Source organism: Triturus cristatus, chromosome 2_2 (genome assembly GCF_964204655.1).
Source record: "Triturus cristatus chromosome 2_2, aTriCri1.1, whole genome shotgun sequence".
Classification (NCBI taxonomy): Eukaryota; Metazoa; Chordata; class Amphibia; order Caudata; family Salamandridae; genus Triturus; species Triturus cristatus.
Window position 1 is genome coordinate 261,359,187 of NC_140582.1, and position 23,866 is coordinate 261,383,052.

At 44.0% G+C, this 23,866-nt stretch overlaps 1 protein-coding gene across 2 annotated transcripts in view; it reads right to left on the minus strand.

Annotated features, from left to right (window-relative positions):
* The window catches only part of LOC146862117 (protein NipSnap homolog 3B-like), a 258,782-nt gene extending 235,832 nt beyond the window's left edge, over window positions 1–22,950 (minus strand). Inside the window, exon 1 of one of the 2 annotated variants that reach the window (XM_085641307.1) lies at window positions 22,829–22,950. In XM_085641307.1, coding sequence (XP_085497433.1) covers window positions 22,829–22,849 — 21 coding nt within the window. In that variant the 5' untranslated portion in view covers window positions 22,850–22,950. The remainder of the gene's footprint in view (window positions 1–22,828) is intronic. The other variant, XM_085641308.1, reaches the window with a different exon arrangement.
* Between the last annotated feature and the right edge of the window lie 916 nt (window positions 22,951–23,866).

Consider the following 23,866-nt stretch of genomic DNA (forward strand, 5'->3'; position numbering starts at 1 on the left):
GAAATTTACCTGGTGTTCTGGGTTTGAAGAGGCAGGGTTTCTGGCCCTGTGCCCTTCCCTGCTCCCTAACAGACCCAAGCAGGGAAGATGCCCTTGTTCACTTTGCCTTTTAGCTCACTTCCTGGGTGAGATGCCCTGAGAGGGGGTGTTAAGTAAGGAGATAATTAATGGGCCAGGTTTATGTTCAAGTAACCCATCAGTAGATCCATCGGCATAGCTTATTCAATGAGATTCAGGCGTGTGAATATCACATTTCACAACTACTAAAAAGTGAGCCACAGGGTGAATGGGTGGGATAACCAAGGCTCATTCTTGATTGTTCTCCTGAGGAGCAGATGTAGGACTGATGGCACTAGGAGGGCCTCTGGGGCTGATTTAGAGTTTTCTGTACAGGGCACACTGTAGCAACTGCAAAAGTGTCTGCCAAACTCAAGCTACGCCAGCCTGATTTTGAGTTGGGTAGACCGCTATTTTCCAAAGACAGAATAAAATTTACTTTGTCAGTGGAAAACTTCCTCTGCTGGTCCGATGGAGTAGTGGCCATGAGAGGTAAGCCATCCTACTGACCACCCTATTTGAAGTGGAGGGATAGATAAGCCGGTTTTATCTTGCCTGTGAGGGACAGGAAAAAAAGTAGAAATAAAGAAAAATGACCCCCCACCATAAGACATAACTCACATCATGTGGTCTTCCACGGTGTGGGGGTCATTATTTATTTTTATGTTTCAGAAACAAACACCCATTTTAGGATTTTTTTTTGAAAAAATAAGAATCTTTAGAAAAGTTTACTGCCGGCCATCATTTTTGACAGATCTCTCTGTCAAACTTTTCATACTTTGACAGGAGCTGCCATGAGGGTGGTTCCTGCCAATTTATAGAGAAGGAACATTTACATCAAAAGGGAATGGATCACTTGTGTCAATAAACCAGAGTATCACATAGACGATATTGAAGACCCTCAACCACAATACCTCATGGGGTGTATATTTTGATTCTCCGCCTCTCTGGTTATGTGGATTGAATCACCACAGGGCCTGTCACTTGAGTGTCCCGTTCTTCAAGTGACCTCCTTTCCTTCACCAGGAAGCAAACTGGCTCGATTGCGACAGTCGTGATTATAAATATCTATTTTTCTGTAAAGGAAGATTTATTGGACAGGAAAATGATAAGGTTTAAAAGAAATTACGGTGTTAGAGTGGGTGAGTCATTGATCATTTAGGATAATATAATTCTCCACTTTGAGAGTATATAATACACCAACATCAAAGGATCTATTGAAGTATTAGCTCTTTGCTCTTAATGTAAAATGATGATATCATTAATCTGATTTTAATCTCACAGTTTAGCTTTAGTTTTTGGGTATTTTGTTGAAGCACTTGGAATTTGGATGAATGTGACTGTTAATCAGACTGTTTATTGTATCTTGCAGACCAACAACAGATTCGATGGCAAGTGGAAGGCTAGAGAGCTAAAGATATCTAATTGAACGAAGGATGCAGAAAAGTGAACTTAAATTACGAAATTATAGTTTTTGGCGGAACAGATGACAATTAATGCAGGTGAAACTTGGCCAGCAAGATGTAAGTGTAAGGCCACTGGGGCAGTATCTTAAAAAGTCACGAACAATTTGAATATAAAAAATATATATACCATGAGCAGACTAACAATGACGTGGTAAATGGCCCACTGGGGCATGACAGGATGTATATGTGAGATTATAAGTTTGTATAACATGTGACCACTGGGGCAATAATTGACGGAATAATAATATCATCATCAAGATCTGTTGGTGTCCTTTGATCATTTCGGGGTTTTTTTCTCTCTTTCATTATAGGTGCATAGATGAGTTGATTGGAGTGGCATGTGCCGATATGGAAACGATAGTTCCTGAGTCCGTGACTAAGACAGTGTCTGCTGTCCACTATATGAACAGTCAATAAAGGTGGCACCAAAACTTTATTTGTACCGAAATGTTCACAAAATCTGCATCACCCTGTAAATAGTAATTAACTATTATTTATTTTATCCCACTCACCTTTCGATTGTACAATATGCAAAACATTGGTTGGTTGGTTTGTTTGTTTATTTAAACTGCCATTTTTGAGTGGAGAAAATACAACTGAAATGTAAAGTCTGTTCACAATGTTCATGAAAACAGAAGGTCACACGGTTATTTTAAATTGTGCATTTTCACAACAATGGATACTCGTGAGCAAGGAGCGTGGGCTCCGAAACGCGTAGAGTGGTGTGTCACTATTGAAATAAATTAACTTTATTGCAAAGTAACTGAGTCCGCGGCATGCTGTTTCTGGGATTGCTTGCAGCGTTTTGAGTATATATATATATATATATATATATATATATATATATATATATATATATATATATATTGGCTCCAAACCGGGTTCCATACATACGAAACAGGCACTGACTCCGTGGGTGAAGTTTGTCAAAGAAATTGCTTTATTTCAAAAAGCTGTGGCCCAGACGCGTTTCGGCGAACGAATCCGCCTTGCTCACTGTGTCAGACCAAGTTCAAAAACAATGCTTATATACTAATTACGTGCATGTGAAACAAACCCCCAAGTTACTTAGCAACCAGCAACCCAGATTGACATAAAAGAAATACTTGCAAAAAAATATATAAGTCTTTCTTCAGACTAGTGTCTTTTTTCGTACAACGCAAAAAATTGCATCAATCAAACATTAATTCATATTAGGGTTCTAGAGATAACCAGTGAATTAAATATATATTTGTACAATTTATAAATCATATTGTAGACTTTTAGTGAAATTAAGCCCAAGTGGGCCTACTTCATCATTGTCAATAACTATATATGTATATATATTATCTACTGGCGGTCGCCAGTAGATAGTTATAGTTACAACCTAGTTTCCATAGGAAATATCAAAATTCTATTTTGAATAACTTTGGTGCCGGTTGACGAATCCTCGCGAAATTTTCAAAACTAATGGGGCGCTCCGTTCAGCTCCTACCCTGAAAGTCTCGGGGTGATTCGTCAAGCGGGGGCCGAGAAAAAGGGGGGGTCCCAAAACGCGTTTTCCCCATGCATTTTTCCATAGGACCTTTAGTCGCAGCTACAGCCCGAACGGCTGAACAGAATTACGTGAAATTTGGCAGAGAGGTAGCCATAAGGTCAAGGAAGTGCCTTTTGCAGGTCTGGTGTAAATCTGTTCAGTATTTCCTGAGAAAACAGAATTTAAAAGCATATCAATATCTATTCGCGCGCACCGTGCGCGCACTGTGCGCGCACCCTGCCGTGCGCGAGCGCAATTCTGATTGGTTGTTAGATGTCGGTAAACATTCGAATCGGTCGAAACCAGGAAGTGTTGGCCGCCATTTTGTCTCTCGCAGTCTGAGGGAGAGAAAAAAAAGGTGGAGAACGTGAAAAGGGGGCAGAGTGGACAGTTCCTGACCCCCTAGCCTTGGTCAGGGGGTCACAGAAGGACCCCAAGGGAGAAAAAAACAATTGTTTTTTTTTTTTAAATCGCGAGATGCGCGCACGGCACGCACTGCGAACCGCGAAGCGCACCGTGCGCGCACGGTGAAAAACCTGAAAAAAAAAATTGAATAAATACATCTTAGCATTTAAAAAAACGTACAAATTCACTGAAAAAAACATAGGTTTCACACACGTTATAGTTACGAATTAGCATTTAAAAAACCTTGCAAATTCACTTAAAAAACCATAGGTTTCACACATGTTATAGTTAGCTGGACATTTCACTCGTAAAAAAACAATGAAATTCCCCCGTTATAGTTAGTGCAGGCAACTATAACTCACGCGACCGCAATCCTCTGCTGATGACGTCAGATATTACATCACTGATGACATATGTGTCTTTATGAAAAATAAATATTTGTAATATATGTATAGCTAAAGATTAATGGAAGAAGACATGGGTAAATAAGTGTCTAAATACAGTGATGTAATATCTGACGTCATCAGCAGAGGATTGCGGTCGCGTGAGTTATAGTTGCCTGCACTAACTATAACGGGGGAATTTCATTGGTTTTTTACGAGTAAAATGTCCAGCTAACTATAACATGTGTGAAACCTATGGTTTTTTAAGTGAATATATATATATATATATATATTTATATACACATGTATATATATGTATATATTTGCACACGATCCTCCTCACTAGGAAGACAATTGGGTCGCACTCCTATAGTTTTTTTTGCAGTTTTTAATTTATTTCTTCAGTTTCAGGTGTAAAGGCAAAGACAACAATCTACGCATTTCGGTATTGCAAATACCTTGTTCACGATACAATACCGAAACGCGTAGATTGTTGTCTTTGCTTTTACACCTGAAAATGAGGAAATAAATTAAATACTGCAAAAGAAACTACGGGAGTGCGACCCAATTGTCTTCCTAGTGAGGAGGATCGTGTGCAAATATTGAGTGGCGTGGTTCTGCCGCAGGGGACCGCAGCAATGTTGAGCGCTGCATGACCGGTGAATTGGAACCGTTGGGGAGGATATATATATATATAAATATATATATATATATATATATATATATATATGTATGTATATATATATATATATTCACTGAAAAAACCATAGGTTTCAGGCCTGATATAGTTAGGAATTAGCATTTAAAAAACCTTAGAAATTCACTGAAAAAACAAAAGGTCTTAGGGGTATTATAGCTAGCTGGACATTTCACTCGAACACAACCATTGAAATTCCTCCGATATAGTTAGTTGTACTAACTACATCTCGCGCACCCGCAATCCACTGCTGATGATGTCACATATTACATCATTCATGACATGGTCAGTGACATCACTGATGACATCTCAAATGACATCACTGATGACATCATCCAGCAGTTTGCAATGACAGGGCGGGAGCCCCCTGCATATACTATCTTTGAGCCCCGGGGGTGGCGGTGCCCAGTGCAGTGTGGGTGGGATTGGGAGCCCCCACACTTTTTAAAATTCTGACCCCCCCACCCCCCCCCCCCCCCGGGGGCCAATTACAAAAGAAGCGCGGGAGCCCCGCGCTTCTTTGGTAATTCGGCCAAAATTCACGCTGGGTGCGTGAATCACGCCGATTTTGTTTTTAAAAAAATACTTTTTTTGGCCCTGGGGGTCCTTGTGGGACCCCCTGAGCAGGCCTAGGGGGTCAGGGTGTTTCTACCCTGCCCCCTTTTTGTGTTTTTCGCGTTTGGTTTATAGGTTTCTTGTGCCTCGGTTCTACCGAGGCACAAGATGGCGGTCAACACTTCCTGATCTGGAGTGTTGACAGCCAATTAGAATACAGCTCGTGCACGGCAGGGTGCGCGCTGGGTGCAGGGAGGGTGCGCGGATCCTCCGAGGCCACAGATATATCTATGATTTTACTTTTGATTTTCTCAGGATCTACTGAATGGATTTACACCATTTAAGCAAAAGGCACGAGTTTGAACTGAGGACTACCTCTTTGCCAAATTTGGTGTTATTCCGTTCAGCAGTTCGGGCTGTAGCTGCGTCAAAAGGGCCTATGGGAAAATGCATGGGGAAAACACGTTTTGGGACCACCCTTTTTTCTCGGCCCCCGCTTGACGAATGACCGTGAAATTTTCAGGATAGGAGCGGACCGGAGCTGGCCAAAAGTTTGGAAAATTTCGCGAATATTCGTCAATCGGCGCCAACGTTATTCCAAATAGAATGTTGCGGATTTCCTATGGAAAATAGGTCCCAACTATATCTACCTACTGGCGACCGCCAGTAGGTTATATATATATATATATATATATATATATATATAAAGAAAATTAGCCGAGCCCGGATTGAGAGTGAATCAGGCATTTAATTCCCTTCTGCCACTTGACTGCTTACGTGTTTCGGCGGTCTTACGCCTTGTTCACAGGTGGGAAACATTTATTGATTGCAAGTGCTCCCATTGCGCCATGTGACATCAGAAGACACCACAAGTTCCACAATGCATCAGTATTGGCAGTGCAAATTATGGCAAATGAAAGTTATGCTTTAGTAGCGTTTTCAACCATCATTGCGTTCGTTATAAGCACACGTGGAAAAATATCTGGGTGCACAAAAAATGTTTCAAAAGTGGCAGTAAATAATTACGAAATGACATGATACTCCAAAACTGTCCGAGTGAGGTGTGCCCTCACACAACTCCCTTTCTCACCTCTACCACCAGGTAATACCACAGCAGTCCTGTTTGGCCTGGCGTAGAGTGAGCGGGTCATGCCCCCAAAGATGCTGGCAACATCACAAAACACAACTCCATGATGGGGGCCCCCAACCCTGCAGGGCGGCTCCAGCGGCAACGGGAATGGAGGGTCCCGTCCTGAACATACAAAGAAAATTAGCCGAGCCCGGATTGAGAGTGAATCAGGCATTTAATTCCCTTCTGCCACTTGACTCCTTACGCGTTTCGGCGTTCTTACGCCTTGTTCACAGGTGGGAAACATTTATTGATTGCAAGTGCTCCAATTGCGTCATGAGACATCAGCAGGCACCACAAGTTCCACAATGCATCAGTATTGGCAGTGCAAATCATGGCAAATGAAAGTTATGCTTTAGTAGCGTTTTCAACCATCATTGCGTTCGTTATAAGCACACGTGGGAAAATATCTGGGTGCACAAAAAATGTTTCAAAAGTGGCAGTAAATAATTACGAAATGACATGATACTCCAAAACTGTCCGAGTGAGGTGTGCCCTCACACAACTCCCTTTCTCATCTCTACCACCAGGTAATACCGCGGCAGTCCTGTTTAAGTACAAGCCTTTGCCAGCAGGACTGGGAAGCCACTTGGCTTTTCGAGTGAAAATTCACTGTATTTTTTCACTCGCTACGGAGTGTATCAAAACCCGACATGGACTAGGTGGGAGCAGCGCTATGAGGAGGCTGGTTGGATACACTACACCAATCAGAGTTAACCATTCTCCATTTTTAACTGGCCCCCAGGTGAAAGAACAATCATTTGATGGAACATTGGCACTGAGGAAAGCCGTCAGGCTGAAACGCGTCTGCCTAGCATTTCATTTATGTATCTGGAGCGCTTGAATTTGAAAATAAAAAGCTTCTGACAACGCTGAGCATGTGTCGGCCCCGGTTTTTCTTGGAAAAATAGGGGATTGGACTTGATATATATATATATATGTATGTATATATATATATATATTCACTGAAAAAACCATAGGTTTCAGGCCTGATATAGTTAGGAATTAGCATTTAAAAAACCTTAGAAATTCACTGAAAAAACAAAAGGTCTTAGGGGTATTATAGCTAGCTGGACATTTCACTCTAACACAACCATTGAAATTTCTCCGATATAGTTAGTTGTACTAACTACATCTCGCGCACCCGCAATCCACTGCTGATGATGTCACATATTACATCATTCATGACATGGTCAGTGACATCACTGATGACATCTCAAATGACATCACTGATGACATCATCCAGCAGTTTGCAATGACAGGGCGGGAGCCGCAAGGCTCCCGCCCTGTCATTGCAAACTACAGTGTCCCGGGGGTGGGCACCCCGGGACACTGCAGGAGCCGGCCCTCGGGGGTGGCGGTCCCTAGGTCCTATTCAAGGCTCCAGGAGGGGAGCCGCGTGGCCCCCCTCCCACATTGACAAGTTGTCCCGGGGTGTGGTGGTCAACGGGGCTGGTGGGACTGCGAGCCCCCCCACCCATTTTCAAGCAGCCCCGGGGGGGTGGCGTCCCCAGGGCTGTGGGGCGGCCGTGAGCCCCCTGCATATACTATCTTTGAGCCCCGGGGGTGGCGGTCCCCGGTGCAGTGTGGGTGGGATTGGGAGCCCCCACACTTTTTAAAATTCTGCCCCCCCCCGGGGGCCAATTACCAAAGAAGTGCGGGAGCCCCGCGCTTCTTTGGTAATTCGGCCAAAATTCACGCTGGGTGCGTGAATCACGCCGATTTTGTTTTTAAAAAAATACTTTTTTTGGCCCTGGGGGTCCTTGTGGGACCCCCTGAGCAGGCCTAGGGGGTCAGGGTGTTTCTACCCTGCCCCCTTTTTGTGTTTTTCGCGTTTGGTTTATAGGTTTCTTGTGCCTCGGTTCTACCGAGGCACAAGATGGCGGTCAACACTTCCTGATCTGGAGTGTTGACAGCCAATTAGAATACAGCTCGTGCACGGCAGGGTGCGCGCTGGGTGCAGGGAGGGTGCGCGGATCCTCCGAGGCCACAGATATATCTATGATTTTACTTTTGATTTTCTCAGGAACTACTGAATGGATTTACACCATTTAAGCAAAAGGCACGAGTTTGAACTGAGGACTACCTCTTTGCCAAATTTGGTGTTATTCCGTTCAGCAGTTCGGGCTGTAGCTGCGTCAAAAGGTCCTATGGGAAAATGCATGGGGAAAACACGTTTTGGGACCACCCTTTTTTCTCGGCCCCCGCTTGACGAATGACCGTGAAATTTTCAGGATAGGAGCGGACCGGAGCTGGCCAAAAGTTTGGAAAATTTCGCGAATATTCGTCAATCGGCGCCAACGTTATTCCAAATAGAATGTTGCGGATTTCCTATGGAAAATAGGTCCCAACTATATCTACCTACTGGCGACCGTCAGTAGGTTATATATATATATATATATATATATATATATTACCTACTGGCAGTCGCCAGTAGGTAGTTATAGTTAGGACCACGTTTCCATAGGAAAACCTCAACATTCTATTTTGAATAACTTTGGCGCCGGTCGACGAATCCTCGCGAATTTCTCAAAATAGGTGGGGCGCTACGCTCCGCTCCTACCCTGAAAGTCTCGGGGGGATCCGTCAAGCGGGGGCTGAGATAAAAGGGGGGTCCCAAAACGCGTTTTTCCCATGCATTTTTCCATAGGACCTTTAGAACGAGCTACAGCCCGAACGGCTGAACAGAATTACTCAAAATTTGGCAGAGAGGTAGTCCCTAGGTCAAGGAAGTGCCTTTTGTAGGTTTGGTGTAAATCTGTTCAGTAGATTCTGAGAAAATAGCCTTTAAATCAATATATATATCTGAGCCCGCTTACGGTACGCTTACCGTACGCTTACGGTAAGCGTACGGTGGCGTGCGCGAGCGCGATTCTGATTGGCTCTTAGATCTTAGTAAACATTCGAATCGGCCGAAACCAGGAAGCGGCGGCCGCCATTTTCTGTGTTTCACTCTGAAAAAAAAAGAGTGAAAACAAGAAAAGGGGGCAATGAGGAGAGTTACAGACCCCCTTACATTTGTGAGGGGGTCAAAGAAGGACTGTAAAGTACAAAACAAACATTTATTGATTTTTTAAAAAAATCACGGGGTACGCGTACGGTAAGCTTACGGTAAGCGTACGGAAGAAACATGGCGTGCGCGAAGGAGATTCTGATTGGCCCATAGATCTTAGTAAACATTCGAATCGGCCGAAACCAGGAAGCGGCGGCCGCCATTTTGTGTGTTTCACTCAGAAAAAAAACAGAGAAAACAAGGAAAGGGGGCAATGAGGAGAGTTACAGACCCCCTAACATTTGTAAGGGGGTCAAAGAAGGACAGAAAAGTACAAAAAAAACATTTATTGATTTTAAAAAAAATCACGGGGTACGCGTACCGTAAGCTTACGGTAAGCGTACGGTAAAAAAAATAAAAAAAAAAAAATGAAAAGCAGATTTAAGAGTTTGCTCTTCATATGTCCTCCATGTGCGCACGGTGCGCGAAGCGCATCGTGCGTTCATGGCCCATCTAGCGTAATGTGGGCACGCGGTGCGCGAAGCGCACCGCGTGCTCACTGTGCGCGCACGGTGCGCGAAGCGCACCGTGCGCGCATGGAACGAAATGCGTTAAGTGGGCGCGCACGCCACAAATGGCGTAAAGTAACTTAGCATTTAAAAAACCGTACAAATTCACTGAAAAAACCATAGGTTTCACACATGTTATAGTTAGCTGGACATTTTACTGATAAAAAAACAATGAAATTCCCCCGTTATAGTTACTGTAGGCAACTATAACTCACGCGACCGTAATCCTCTGCTGATGACATATGTGTCTTTATGAAAAAAAAATATTTGTAATATATGTATAGCTAAAATTTAATGGAAGAAGACATGGGCAAATAAGTGTCTAAATACAGTATTAGCATCAGCAGAGGATTGCGGTCGCGTGAGTTATAGTTGCCTACAGTAACTATAACGGGGGAATTTCATTGGTTTTTTATCAGTAAAATGTCCAGCTAACTATAACATGTGTGAAACCTATGGTTTTTTCAGTGAATATATATATATATATATATATATATAGTGCAGGCAACTATAACTCACGCGACCGCAATCCTCTGCTGATGACGTCAGATATTACATCACTGTATTTAGACACTTATTTACCCATGTCTTCTTCCATTAATTTTTAGCTATACATATATTACAAATATTTTTTTTTCAGAAAGACACATATGTCATCAGTGATGTAATATCTGACGTCATCAGCAGAGGATTGCGGTGCGCGCCTATAGATATATATATGCTTTTAAATGCTATTTTCTCAGGAAATACTGAACAGATATACACCAGACCTGCAAAAGGCACATCCCTGACCTGAGGACTACCTCTCTGCCAAATTTCAAGTAATTCTGTTTAGCCGTTCGGGCTGTAGCTTGGACTAAAGGCCCTATGGAAAAATGCATGCGGAAAACGCGTTTTGGGACCCCCCCTTTTTCTCAGCCCCCGCTTGACGAATCCCTCCGAGACTTTCAGGGAAGGAGCGGAGCGGAGCGCCCCACCTATTTTGAAAATTTCGCGAGGATTCGTCAATCGGCGCCAAAGTTATTCCAAATAGAATGTTGCTGATTTCCTATGGAAACACGATCCTAACTATAACTATCTACTGGCGACCGCCAGTAGATAATATATATATATATATATATATATATATATATATATATATATTCACTGAAAAAACCATAGGTTTCACACATGTTATAGTTAGCTGGACATTTTACTGATAAAAAACCAATGAAATTCCCCCGTTATAGTTACTGTAGGCAACTATAACTCACGCGACCGCAATCCTCTGCTGATGCTAATACTGTATTTAGACACTTATTTGCCCATATCTTCTTCCATTAAATTTTAGCTATACATATATTACAAATATTTTTTTTTCATAAAGACACATATGTCATCAGCAGAGGATTACGGTCGCGTGAGTTATAGTTGCCTACAGTAACTATAACGGGGGAATTTCATTGGTTTTTTATCAGTAAAATGTCCAGCTAACTATAACATGTGTGAAACCTATGGTTTTTTCAGTGAATATATATATATATAAAGAAAATTAGCCGAGCCCGGATTGAGAGTGAATCAGGCATTTAATTCCCTTCTGCCACTTGACTGCTTACGTGTTTCGGCGTTCTTACGCCTTGTTCACAGGTGGGAAACATTTATTGATTGCAAGTGCTCCAATTGCGTCATGTGACATCAGCAGGCACCACAAGTTCCACAATGCATCAGTATTGGCAGTGCAAATTATGGCAAATGAAAGTTATGCTTTAGTAGCGTTTTCAACCATCATTGCGTTCGTTATAAGCACACGTGGAAAAATATCTGGGTGCACAAAAAATGTTTCAAAAGTGGCAGTAAATAATTACGAAATGACATGATACTCCAAAACTGTCCGAGTGAGGTGTGCCCTCACACAACTCCCTTTCTCACCTCTACCACCAGGTAATACCACAGCAGTCCTGTTTGGCCTGGCGTAGAGTGAGCGGGTCATGCCCCCAAAGATGCTGGCAACATCACAAAACACAACTCCATGATGGGGGCTCCCAACCCTGCAGGGCGGCTCCAGCGGCAATGGGAATGGAGGGTCCCGTCCTGAACATACAAAGAAAATTAGCCGAGCCCGGATTGAGAGTGAATCAGGCATTTAATTCCCTTCTGCCACTTGACTCCTTACGCGTTTCGGCGTTCTTACGCCTTGTTCACAGGTGGGAAACATTTATTGATTGCAAGTGCTCCAATTGCGTCATGAGACATCAGCAGGCACCACAAGTTCCACAGTGCATCAGTATTGGCAGTGCAAATCATGGCAAATGAAAGTTATGCTTTAGTAGCGTTTTCAACCATCATTGCGTTCGTTATAAGCACACGTGGAAAAATATCTGGGTGCACAAAAAATGTTTCAAAAGTGGCAGTAAATAATTACGAAATGACATGATACTCCAAAACTGTCCGAGTGAGGTGTGCCCTCACACAACTCCCTTTCTCATCTCTACCATCAGGTAATACCGCGGCAGTCCTGTTTGGCCTGGCGTAGAGTGAGAGGGTCATGCCCCCAAAGATGCTGGCAACATCACAAAACACAACTCCATGATGGGGGCCCCCAACCCTGCAGGGCGGCTCCGGCGGCAACGGGAATGGAGGGTCCCGTCCTGAACATACAAAGAAAATTACCCGAGCCCGGATTGAAAGTGAATCAGGCATTTAATTCCCTTCTGCCACTTGACTCCTTACGCGTTTCGGCGTTCTTACGCCTTGTTCACAGGTGGGAAACATTTATTGATTGCAAGTGCTCCAATTGCGTCATGTGACATCAGCAGGCACCACAAGTTCCACAATGCATCAGTATTGGCAGTGCAAATTATGGCAAATGAAAGTTATGCTTTAGTAGCGTTTTCAACCATCATTGCGTTCGTTATAAGCACATGTGGAAAAATATCTGGGTGCACAAAAAATGTTTCAAAAGTGGCAGTAAATAATTACGAAATGACATGATACTCCAAAACTGTCCGAGTGAGGTGTGCCCTCACACAACACCCTTTCTCACCTCTACCACCAGGTAATACCACGGCAGTCCTGTTTGGCCTGGCGTAGAGTGAGCGGGTCATGCCCCCAAAGATGCTGGCAACATCACAAAACACAACTCAATGATGGGGGCCCCCAACCCTGCAGGGCGGCTCCGGCGGCAACGGGAATGGAGGGTCCCGTCCTGAATATACAAAGAAAATTAGCCGAGCCCGGATTGAGAGTGAATCAGGCATTTAATTCCCTTCTGCCACTTGACTCCTTACACGTTTCGGCGTTCTTACGCCTTGTTCACAGGTGGGAAACATTTATTGATTGCAAGTGCTCCAATGCGTCATGTGACATCAGCAGGCACCACAAGTTCCACAATGCATCAGTATTGGCAGTGCAAATTATGGCAAATGAAAGTTATGCTTTAGTAGCGTTTTCAACCATCATTGCGTTCGTTATAAGCACACGTGGAAAAATATCTGGGTGCACAAAAAATGTTTCAAAAGTGGCAGTAAATAATTACGAAATGACATGATACTCCAAAACTGTCCGAGTGAGGTGTGCCCTCACACAACTCCCTTTCTCACCTCTACCACCAGGTAATACCACGGCAGTCCTGTTTGGCCTGGCGTAGAGTGAGCGGGTCATGCCCCCAAAGATGCTGGCAACATCACAAAACACAACTCAATGATGGGGGCCCCCAACCCTGCAGGGCGGCTCCGGCGGCAACGGGAATGGAGGGTCCCGTCCTGAATATACAAAGAAAATTAGCCGAGCCCGGATTGAGAGTGAATCAGGCATTTAATTCCCTTCTGCCACTTGACTCCTTACGTGTTTCGGTGTTCTTACGCCTTGTTCACAGGTGGGAAACATTTATTGATTGCAAGTGCTCCAATTGCGTCATGTGACATCAGCAGGCACCACAAGTTCCACAATGCATCAGTGTTGGCAGTGCAAATTATGGCAAATGAAAGTTATGCTTTAGTAGCGTTTTCAACCATCATTGTGTTCGTTATAAGCACACGTGGAAAAATATCTGGGTGCACAAAAAATGTTTCAAAAGTGGCAGTAAATAATTACGAAATGACATGATACTCCAAATCTGTCCGAGTGAAGTGTGCCCTCACACAACTCCCTTTCTCACCTCTACCACCAGGTAATACCACAGCAGTCCTGTTTGGCCTGGCGTAGAGTGAGTGGGTCATGCCCCCAAAGATGCTGGCAACATCACAAAACACAACTCCATGATGGGGGCCCCCAACCCTGCAGGGCGGCTCCGGCGGCAACGGGAATGGAGGGTCCCGTCCTCAACATACAAAGAAAATTAGCCAAGCCCGGATTGAGAGTGAATCAGGCATTTAATTCCCTTCTGCCACTTGACTCCTTACGCGTTTCGGCGTTCTTACGCCTTGTTCACAGGTGGGAAACATTTATTGATTGCAAGTGCTCCAATTGCGTCATGTGACATCAGCAGGCACCACAAGTTCCACAATGCATCAGTATTGGCAGTGCAAATTATGGCAAGTGAAAGTTATGCTTTAGTAGCGTTTTCAACCATCATTGCGTTCGTTATAAGCACACGTGGAAAAATATCTGGGTGCACAAAAAATGTTTCAAAAGTGGCAGTAAATAATTATGAAATGACATGATACTCCAAAACTGTCCGAGTGAGGTGTGCCCTCACACAACTCCCTTTTTCACCTCTACCACCAGGTAATACCACGGCAGTCCTGTTTGGCCTGGCGTAGAGTGAGTGGGTCATGCCCCCAAAGATGCTGGCAACATCACAAAACACAACTCCATGATGGGGGCCCCCAACCCTGCAGGGCGGCTCCTGCGGCAACGGGAATGGAGGGTCCCGTCCTCAACATACAAAGAAAATTAGCCGAGCCCGGATTGAGAGTGAATCAGGCATTTAATTCCCTTCTGCCACTTGACTCCTTATGCGTTTCGGCGTTCTTACGCCTTGTTCACAGGTGGGAAACATTTATTGATTGCAAGTGCTCCAATTGCGTCATGTGACATCAGCAGGCACCACAAGTTCCACAATGCATCAGTATTGGCAGTGCAAATTATGGCAAATGAAAGTTATATATGTATATATATATAAGGTTTAATCGTCCTTCAGGTACAGTCACGCACTGGAAAACAGACGAAGCGAACCCAATGGATGGTGCAATATTGTTCATTTAGTGCCCGACACCACCCCCGCCATGACGCGTTTCATCCCACGTGGGGCCTTGATCACATATATATATATGCAACACACCTTTTCTCCAACGGTCCCTTCCCCCGGGAACCAGAAAGGGAACGGACACCTCTTCTTATGTGCAAGTATTTTCTTTATTCTTTGTCGTGTTGTGCTGCCATGATGCGTTTCGGCCCCTAGAGGCTTTGATTACATGTCGTGCCACCATTTCCTCCCAGAAATGTAAAGTGCCAAGTGCTGTTAAATATGGAAAACAGACTGCCCATCTGTTTTCTCCTGCCCTTATTCAAAATTACAGCATATGGGTACATGTAGGTACATTGGATTCAAGTATTCCATATATGTGCAAAATACGCCAATTAACTGTATAAATACATTTGGGTAAAACACATAGTAAAATACTTGTTAAAAAATCTAATTCTTAAAAACAGATTTTCATTTCCATATGTAGCATGTTTAAGCACTACACAGTACCCAACCTTGTCCCAGTTTCAAGTATAATACCAGATAACTAAAACTTAAGGTAAAATAATGTGCAAATATATATAGATATATTTAATTTCCTGGTTTAAGAAAATAACAAGTTAAAACAATTTAGTGAAATCAGCATGGTGGAAAAAAAACAAAACAGACATGGCAGACCCAACTCAGGGCACTCCAAACATCTCCCCTTAAACTACGTCCCTGTTCCTCAGTAGGCATATGTATTGTAGAATGAGCGTAGTAGTCATTTGCATAATCCTAAAGTCCTTTGAAGTGGACCAGGATTCTGTGAAGGAGGACTATCTTGGTCTGGGTCTTAACATGTACGTATAGTTTTGTATTGAGCATAGAATAAACTATATTAGTTTGGATTAAAAATAAAGCATTAGTTGTACATTTATGCATTATGAGCCATGTGCAAACTGCTGATTGGAACAAGTATGATGATCGGCTGATGAAAGCAGTGGAGTGTGGAGTGAGGAGATGTCAACAAATTCTCCGCAATCCTCTCCCAAAAAAGGGGTCAACCCCAGCAAGCTGGACTTGGAAAGAACATTTACATAAGTAAGTACCACAGCAGAGCACGGGCATAAAGAATTGAGGGTGTAGAGTATTGGAGTCAAGTAAGTGGGCAAGCATGTCGGTTGTTCAGTAAGTTGGATATCAGTATGGGATGAGGAGAGGGCTTGTATTCTGGTCAAGGGATGGAAGTGGCCATGCCAGACAGAAGGGTGACCAAAAGTATGAATGGGAGCAAGAATAATAAATAAGACCAGGATCAAGGAAACAGAGTAGGAAGATGATTACCCTTGTTAAAAATGGATCAGAATATACTTTACCAGTGGTAAGCCTACATTCTCAGAGTAAGTGTGCCTAGGTCGGAAGAGAGAGAGAAAAATGATTTGACCTGGCTGTTGACAGAAGTATCTACCATGTGGCTAGCAGGTGGGAGAGGTCTGAAGAACTAACAGGAGTTAGGTATTGGGGGATGACAGTGCAGGAGTTAGATGTTTACTCTACGTACACCAACAGAAGCCTTTTGCTTATTGCTGCTTTGTGTAGGTTGTTTCTGCAATGGCTGTGCCAGGCTGCACATCAATGGCTTCTTGCTTTTGGCAGTGGCCGCTTGTCTGCCGAGACATAAACTTGAGCATTGTTCCTTGCTCATGCCTTTTGCTCTCCTCTACCAAGTTACTTTTAAATGGTAGCGGCCAGTAGCATCCACAGTGTGGAAAACATAACATGGTTTTTAGGAGGCACAGATATTTACTTTAAAGCAGTATTGGCTCCTACCAGACGGGGTGGTGGGTTTGGGGGGCTAAGAAGAAAATAAAAACCCTTACCATGGAATGGCCGGCCACCGCCTCCCCCATCCTCTTCATAGTCCTTCTTCCTGTCTCCAATCCTGGCAGAAGGAAGCAGCAGAAAGCACCCATGCTCCCAGGCTCCCCAGAGCTAATCAAAACACTGCAATGCAGCGCTGTAATTGGTCTGAGCACCGTGGTTCAGCGCTAAGATGGGCATAGGGAGCCTGTGCATGATCCCTACTAGGCTGTGCATTACAGCCTGGTGAGGAACATGCTAAGTGCGCATGAACTGTTTGGCCGGCCCTAGAGGGACGGTCACACATTCATGCGCACTTAGGGAGTGCAAACCACTCCTCCCCTGCTCTGGCCAGCCCCGCCCCACATTGAACAAGGCCACTGACTGCAATTGGAAAAAAAAAACGATAACAACGATACGTTATTATCATTTGATTTTTCCTTTTGTGCAGTAGTGCGATGCTCCTCCGCCTTAGCGGAGGAGCTGCCACTGCTTTGTAGAAATGACACGAAGTGATATGAAATGAAGGCAGTAAGCTATAAACAAACGGAATACTATACCAATTTGAATGTGAGTTTTTGGTTATTTTTTTTTTTGTCTTTAACGTTTTATTGAGATGTCTCCTTGCCCTGCAATGGTGGCCCATGTCAGTGTCGCCTTCCTAGATGACTACTTGGGACATTTTCTCAAAATGCTTTTTAATGATTCATCTGTTCTGGTCGTTGAATGATGTATTAAGTTTTGATCAATGTGTACTCACAGAGTTACAAACAAAAGAAAACACACTGATTACCAGCACAGACACTCAAACATCATTGTAAACGGTGACAAAACTTGTGGAAAAACTCTAGCAACTGTTGCGTTGGCGGAGCCCCGCTCTCTAGGTCACCTGAGTACGGCACTTTCTCTCTCCTGTTGGACCTGTGCTGCAGAGGAGCTGGCACACAACTGTCCCAATACACTTAAATAACAAGGAACACACTCGCTTGAAACCAGGTGTGCTATCTGTGCAGCTGGGTAGTTCTTCACTCTGGGTTTATCTTCTGAGACAGAGGTAGATACCATTCGGTATGATGAACAGGTTCAGGGACTAACAGAGGGGCTCAACTTGCAATGTAGGGATTAGAGGAAGGACAGCAAGAGCCTGGGCATGCTGGGCAGCTGCAGAGACTGGCAGAGGGCTCCTCCTGCACCACAGGGATTGGTGGAAGGATACAGCAGTTGCTCTACTGTGGTATAGGTACAACCTAGAATGGGATTAAGTTACTAATCACGGTGTAGTCTGACAGGGCATTGGCCAGAAGCTCGCAGACAGTGTCAAATAACTCATTTTTTTAGGAAGTAAAATTCCCTTTAACGTAGGATAGTTTGGGAAGCTCATTGAATGAGACTTTCTAAAGAAGGCATCTTCCTAAAAAAGGCGTCTGTGTCACCTCCTCTTGGTTAATGTACAGATCGTGCTGCATTTTTGGGATAATCCTGACTATGTTTTAAAGGGATACCATAGGCTTGGCACACACCAGGCTCGGGCACTTGGTGTTTAAATGATGTGTACAGTTGGATTTGCATGTTTAAGCTACCTGCACCAAACATGGAGCGCTGTATGTAATGTTTCTTTCTGCAACTTACATCTTCAGATTGCTAGCTATCTCAGAGAATTTCCCACACTACTCCTAAAACCGAGCATGAAAAATTGACCTTTACTTTCTACCACTTGATTCCTCTCCTTTCATTTTTTCAGTGACCCTCTTCCTAACTTCCATCCTCTGCATGCCTACTATTCCTGAGTATAACTTCCTCTCAGACTCATGCCTGTCTGTCTTACTCTTTCCCATTGTGATTCTGCATTTGACTGACACCTTGTTGCACCGACCACAACCTCTCCTTCTTTAAAACCCTATCCCTGCAACTTAACACCATCTAATCGCCATCAGCCTATCTGCCTTACAAACCATTCACCTGAAACCACCTAGCCCTCACCAACGATCATACCTTAGTGGTAACCTAAGTGGTATTCATATAATCTATCACATTGTAACTCGAGTAAATACATGTTATTTTTTGTTGAAAGCACATAACTAATCACAATAATTCACAATAACTACTGGATTAAACACTAACCTTAGCTTCAGGAGTAGAACACTACTCGCTGTACAGTGCTTCAATGCCTCGTCTGGGGCAGTAAGCGATATATAAATGCAATTACAATTACAATATTAATGATATACCCAGTTTTTAGTTTCTGACCCCTTACAACCTTTTTGAGTAAGCCTTGGATCATGGTTTTGCTCACCCAAGGATCAAGTGATAAAGGTGTGTCTTTGGTACTTCATTTTAGGTCCAGCAGTAGTCTATGGAATATTAGTAGTAAAACTCCCAAAGTAGCTTCAGTACCCTGATATACTTGAACCAATTCCCACAGACACTGATAAGAACAGGCTTTAACAGACATTAACCAATCAATCATTATTTGTGTAGCACGGCTTATCACCCTGGGGGGAAGGGGGGATCCAGGCACTGAGGTCTGGTGGGCCTTAGTCGAACAGCCAGGTCTCTTCCTGCAGTTGGCAAGTGAAGGTGAGGTTCAGAGGTGGAGTGGGAGGTCGTTCCAGGACTTGACAGTGAGGTAGGAGAAAGAACGACCTCCACTCTGGCTCCGCCAGATGCCGAGGACATGTGCAAGGGAGGAGGATCGGAGTTGTCTGGTCGTTTGGTGGAAAGTCAGGCAGTGGTTGATGTAGGAGGGTCCGGTGCCATGGAGGGCCTTGTAGGCGAGAGTCAGCAGCTTGAACTAACATCTCTTCTGGACAGGGAGCCAGTGTAGGCTTCTGAAGTAGGGAGTGATGCTGGTCCATTTGGGGAGGTTGAGGATGAATCTGAATGTGACATTTTGTATGGTCTGTAGTCATTTGAGGAGATGGGTTGTGGTTCCGGTGTAAAGTGCACTTCTGTCGTCCAGTCGGTTGGTAACGAGGGCTTCAGTCACTGTTTTCCTGGTGCTGACAGGGATCCATCTGAAAATCTTATGAACCATGCGGAGGGTGTGGAAGCAGGAGGAGGTACCGTGTTGGCCTGGTGCTTGATGGAGAGGTTGCTGTCCAGGATGATGCTGAGGCTGCAGATGTGTTTGGTGGGGGTAGGTGAGGGTCTGAGTGCAGTGGGCCACTATGTGTTGTCCCATGGGGCGGTGTTCCATCTAAAGATGACCACTTTTATCTTGTCCGTGTACAGCTTCAGGGAGTTGGATTTCATCCAGCCGGCGATGTTGGTCAAGGCATTCTGGAAATTGTATCTGGTGGTGACGGTGTCTCCCTTGAGAGAGAGGATGAGTTGGGTGTCGTCAGCATATGAGATGATGTTGAGCCCAAGGGTGCGGATGATGTCAGTAAATGGAGTCATGTAGGCATTGAAGAAGGTAGGGCTGAGGGAGGATACTTGGGGGACGCCGCAGATGATGCTCTTGGGTTCAGAGATGAAGGGATGTAGGCGGATTTTCTGTGTGTGTGCTGCGAGGAAGGAGGCGATCCACTTGAGGCCATTTCCTCTGATGCCGATGTGGTGGAGTGAGGTGATGAGGGTGTGGTGGGATACAGTGTCAAAGGCCGCTGAAAGGTCGAGAAGGATCAGGACTGCTGTCTCACCAAGGTCGCGGATGGATCTGATGTAATTGTTTGTGTCTATCAAGGTGGTCTTGGTTCTGTGGTTGGAGCAGAATCAGGGCTGGGAGGCGTCGAGTAGGTTGTTTCCTTTCAGGTTGTCCGTGAGCTGGTGATTTATGGCTTTCTCCAGGACCGTGGCCGTTAATGAGAGCTGCGAGTTCGGGTGGGAGTTCTTGAGCTTGCTGGGGTCAGTGGAGGGGTATAATTTCTGCGGGATTCCATGCATCAGGGAAGGTCGCAGTGGTGTTGGATGAGATGAGGATGTTGGTGAGTGTGCTGCTGATTTCCTTGTGTCCCGGGTGTAAGGCCTGGTGGGGGCAGGGGTCTGTCAGTGCTCCAGAGTCAAATGAGGTAATGATGGCTGTGGTGAGTGACTTTGTGAATGGTGTCCAATTGGTGAGCAGGTGGCTGTGGGAGTTGTCAGTGTGTGTCAGGAGGTGGCCGAGGCCGGTTGGCTGTGGGTTGAACTTACTAGTTAATAGCAAATGTTATTAACTATATATGCTGTAGCTGATATTGCAAAGGTAAGGTTGACTATTTTAAATGGGTAGGGAAAAGAAAGGACAAGGGCATACAAGCACTGTGAAACAACGTCATTAGTCTGGCTATATCAGGTTCATAATTTTCCCAAGAACAATTTTAAATGTGACATGTGTCAATCAGTGTACAGGTAGATCACACAGGTTGCTTTGATGTGAAGACTTCACTGAGTACCATGTGGATGATGGAAACAGACTACTGATGTTGCTACTGCGACGAACATACGACATATAACATATGATGGGTTCGAATATGTTTCAGATATTTCAGTTAATCTGAAATTAACAGATGTAGGAAACATATATTTTGTTTTAAATATTGGTTCTTCCAGGCAGAAAACGATGAAAGATTAGCCAAATCCCATATGCACGTTGGATCTGTGCAATCTGTATTGCTTTTCTGCCTATTCAAGCGAAGAAACGCCATTTTGAAATGTCTATTTTTTTATTTTCCTAATGAAATCGACTAAAGGCCTGCTTGCCAACATTTCTGATTTAGGGGACTCCATATTGTTTCAGCAAAACAATTACATTCTTTTCTAATTTTTCTTCTGTATTAAACGTTACTCCTCAACAAATCACATGAATGGATCAAATATTGTGCAATATTTCTTTTTCTGAATCTCACTCTTAGTGTCCCCAAATGTTAGCATGTTTTATATGGCATCTCTCTGCGAAGTTCTTTCTCAGTGACTCTACTCCTCACCTGCGAGTGAATCTGGGACTCACCCAGCTCAAGTCAATCATTGCCACCACGGATTCGAGGGAGTGAAACTGCAGCAAAAACCCAACACTACTACTATGCAGGGAATTACACATGGGGAAATAGGTGCACACCGCCATCAAGTAGACTCGTATTTACTCTTCCCATGTATAATGAAAATGAAAATATGATGGGTGGAATGCTTAAATTAATCTAAGTAATTATTGTTGGCCGCATTCCAGCGCATTGTGCTTTTTCATCTCTATGTCATTTCAAACAGTAACTGCCCTCATGCAAATCAGGCATGGTCAACCAACTTGCTGTGCTGCATTAAAGGGCAATAATGCGCCGTATTTACCATTATACAGTGCAGTTAATTCGCCGTATTTACCATTATACAGTGCAGTCCTGTCCTTTCCAAGCATTGGCGCACTTTTGGCTGAGTAGCGCCAGCCCAGGCTCCCACGCGTCATGTTGCAAGAGTGTCTGCATTCTAGGCAAGATTTTTTTATACAGGAAGGAGCACCTTCCTGAGATGCATTTTTCTCTTTCTATGTGTGCCGCAGAGTGTCCATTATTTCTATGCATGTGGCCAAGGGCCCACGACGTAACACCAGTTTCCCTGTAAACGGGAAACAAGCAATCCCAAATGTTTTTCATCCTACTCTGCCTCGTCAATGAGGTGCAGCGTGATTCTTATGCCACAGAGACCACGGGACCTGTGTTTGGAATACCAGTGGCACTTAGGGTATTGACTCAGGATTTGAAAAAGGTGATGAACCAAATGATTAAATGAATGTAAGTGTCCTATGCTTATTCTTAGCCACATTCAAGGCCATCGTTTTTTTTTGCCCACTGTGTCACTTCAGACAAGAACTCCCCCCCCATCCCCCCCACACACACACAGTGCACACTCATTAACTTGCCTTGGGAAGCAGAACGTTTTAATAAAATGAAAGAAAAATCATAAACATCATTATAAGCTTAAAATCAAGTCTCCCGTTTTTTATCGGAATAAATGGCATGTAGGAAACTTTGAGAAATAACTTTCTCTGAACAGACCGTAAAAATAGGCTCCCGTATCAACACGTTTCCGTGTAACCAGACGTCGCACCACCTTGGTCCCTTTTCCGTTTGCACGAATTTGCCTACCTGTGCTCGCGGAGCCTGCATCTCGCGCCAGTTAATCGACCTCGCGGAAAGTTCAGCCGTTACTCCTAGGTAAGGTATGATATTCTGACGAGCAGCTGCCGCCGCAGCAGTCGTTCTTAATAAGGAGTGTGGGGCGTGTTCCAGCGTGCGATTTACAGCAAATTATTTCCAGGCGCACAGCCATCATTTTTTTTCCCTAAATATAACCCTTGCCATTTTGCCGAATCGCATTAAGCCTCTCTCTCTCTCACTTACTAAAAGCTTTTCGTTATTCGTTCTGGAAACTTCATTGGTCGTTTTACATTCGGATTAGCGACTGGCACTCGGATTTTTTAAAGCATATTTTGGGAAATGTAACCAGGAGGCACAAAAGGCTTCTGTGTGCCATCGACGAACTTTTGGCAGAGGGAAATGGGAATATGCTAACGAATCTCTCTCACGTCGCTGTGCAAACTTGTGCTGAATGGGACACATTGTATGATGTGAAATAAAACAAACCTGAGCCACGAAAACACATCTCGTAGCCCGCCAACGGCATAGAACGAGTTACTTACCTGTGATCTTAATTACTCTTAGGACAGTCCTCCTCGTCATAGTAATGACACATGAGACCGTTCTGCCTCCAGACAGACAAGCTTTTTGTTTATTTTTATTTTGTTATCTTTTATTAAAAACTTCTTCCCCTCCGGCTCCACTTTCTGTAGTTTTCAAGCACTTGGGGGCATATCAACAAGGGCTTTATCTCTGCTTTTTTGGCTTTAAAAGCCAAGAAAGGAGAGATAAAACTAGCGCCCTATCAACAACAGTGTGCTAACATGCAAATTTGCATGTTAGCACCCTTTTACTCTACACTTCCCCTTGCATCTCTAATGAGATGCAAAGGGGGCGTTTCAGAGTAAAATAATAGGAGAAATGTCGCTAAGCGACATTTCTCCTATTATCAAGAATGTCGCTAATCCTGTTAGAGACAAAAAAAGAAGCGCTAACTGTGGTTAACGCTGCCTTTTTACGTCTGGTATTTTTCTGACTTAGCCATGA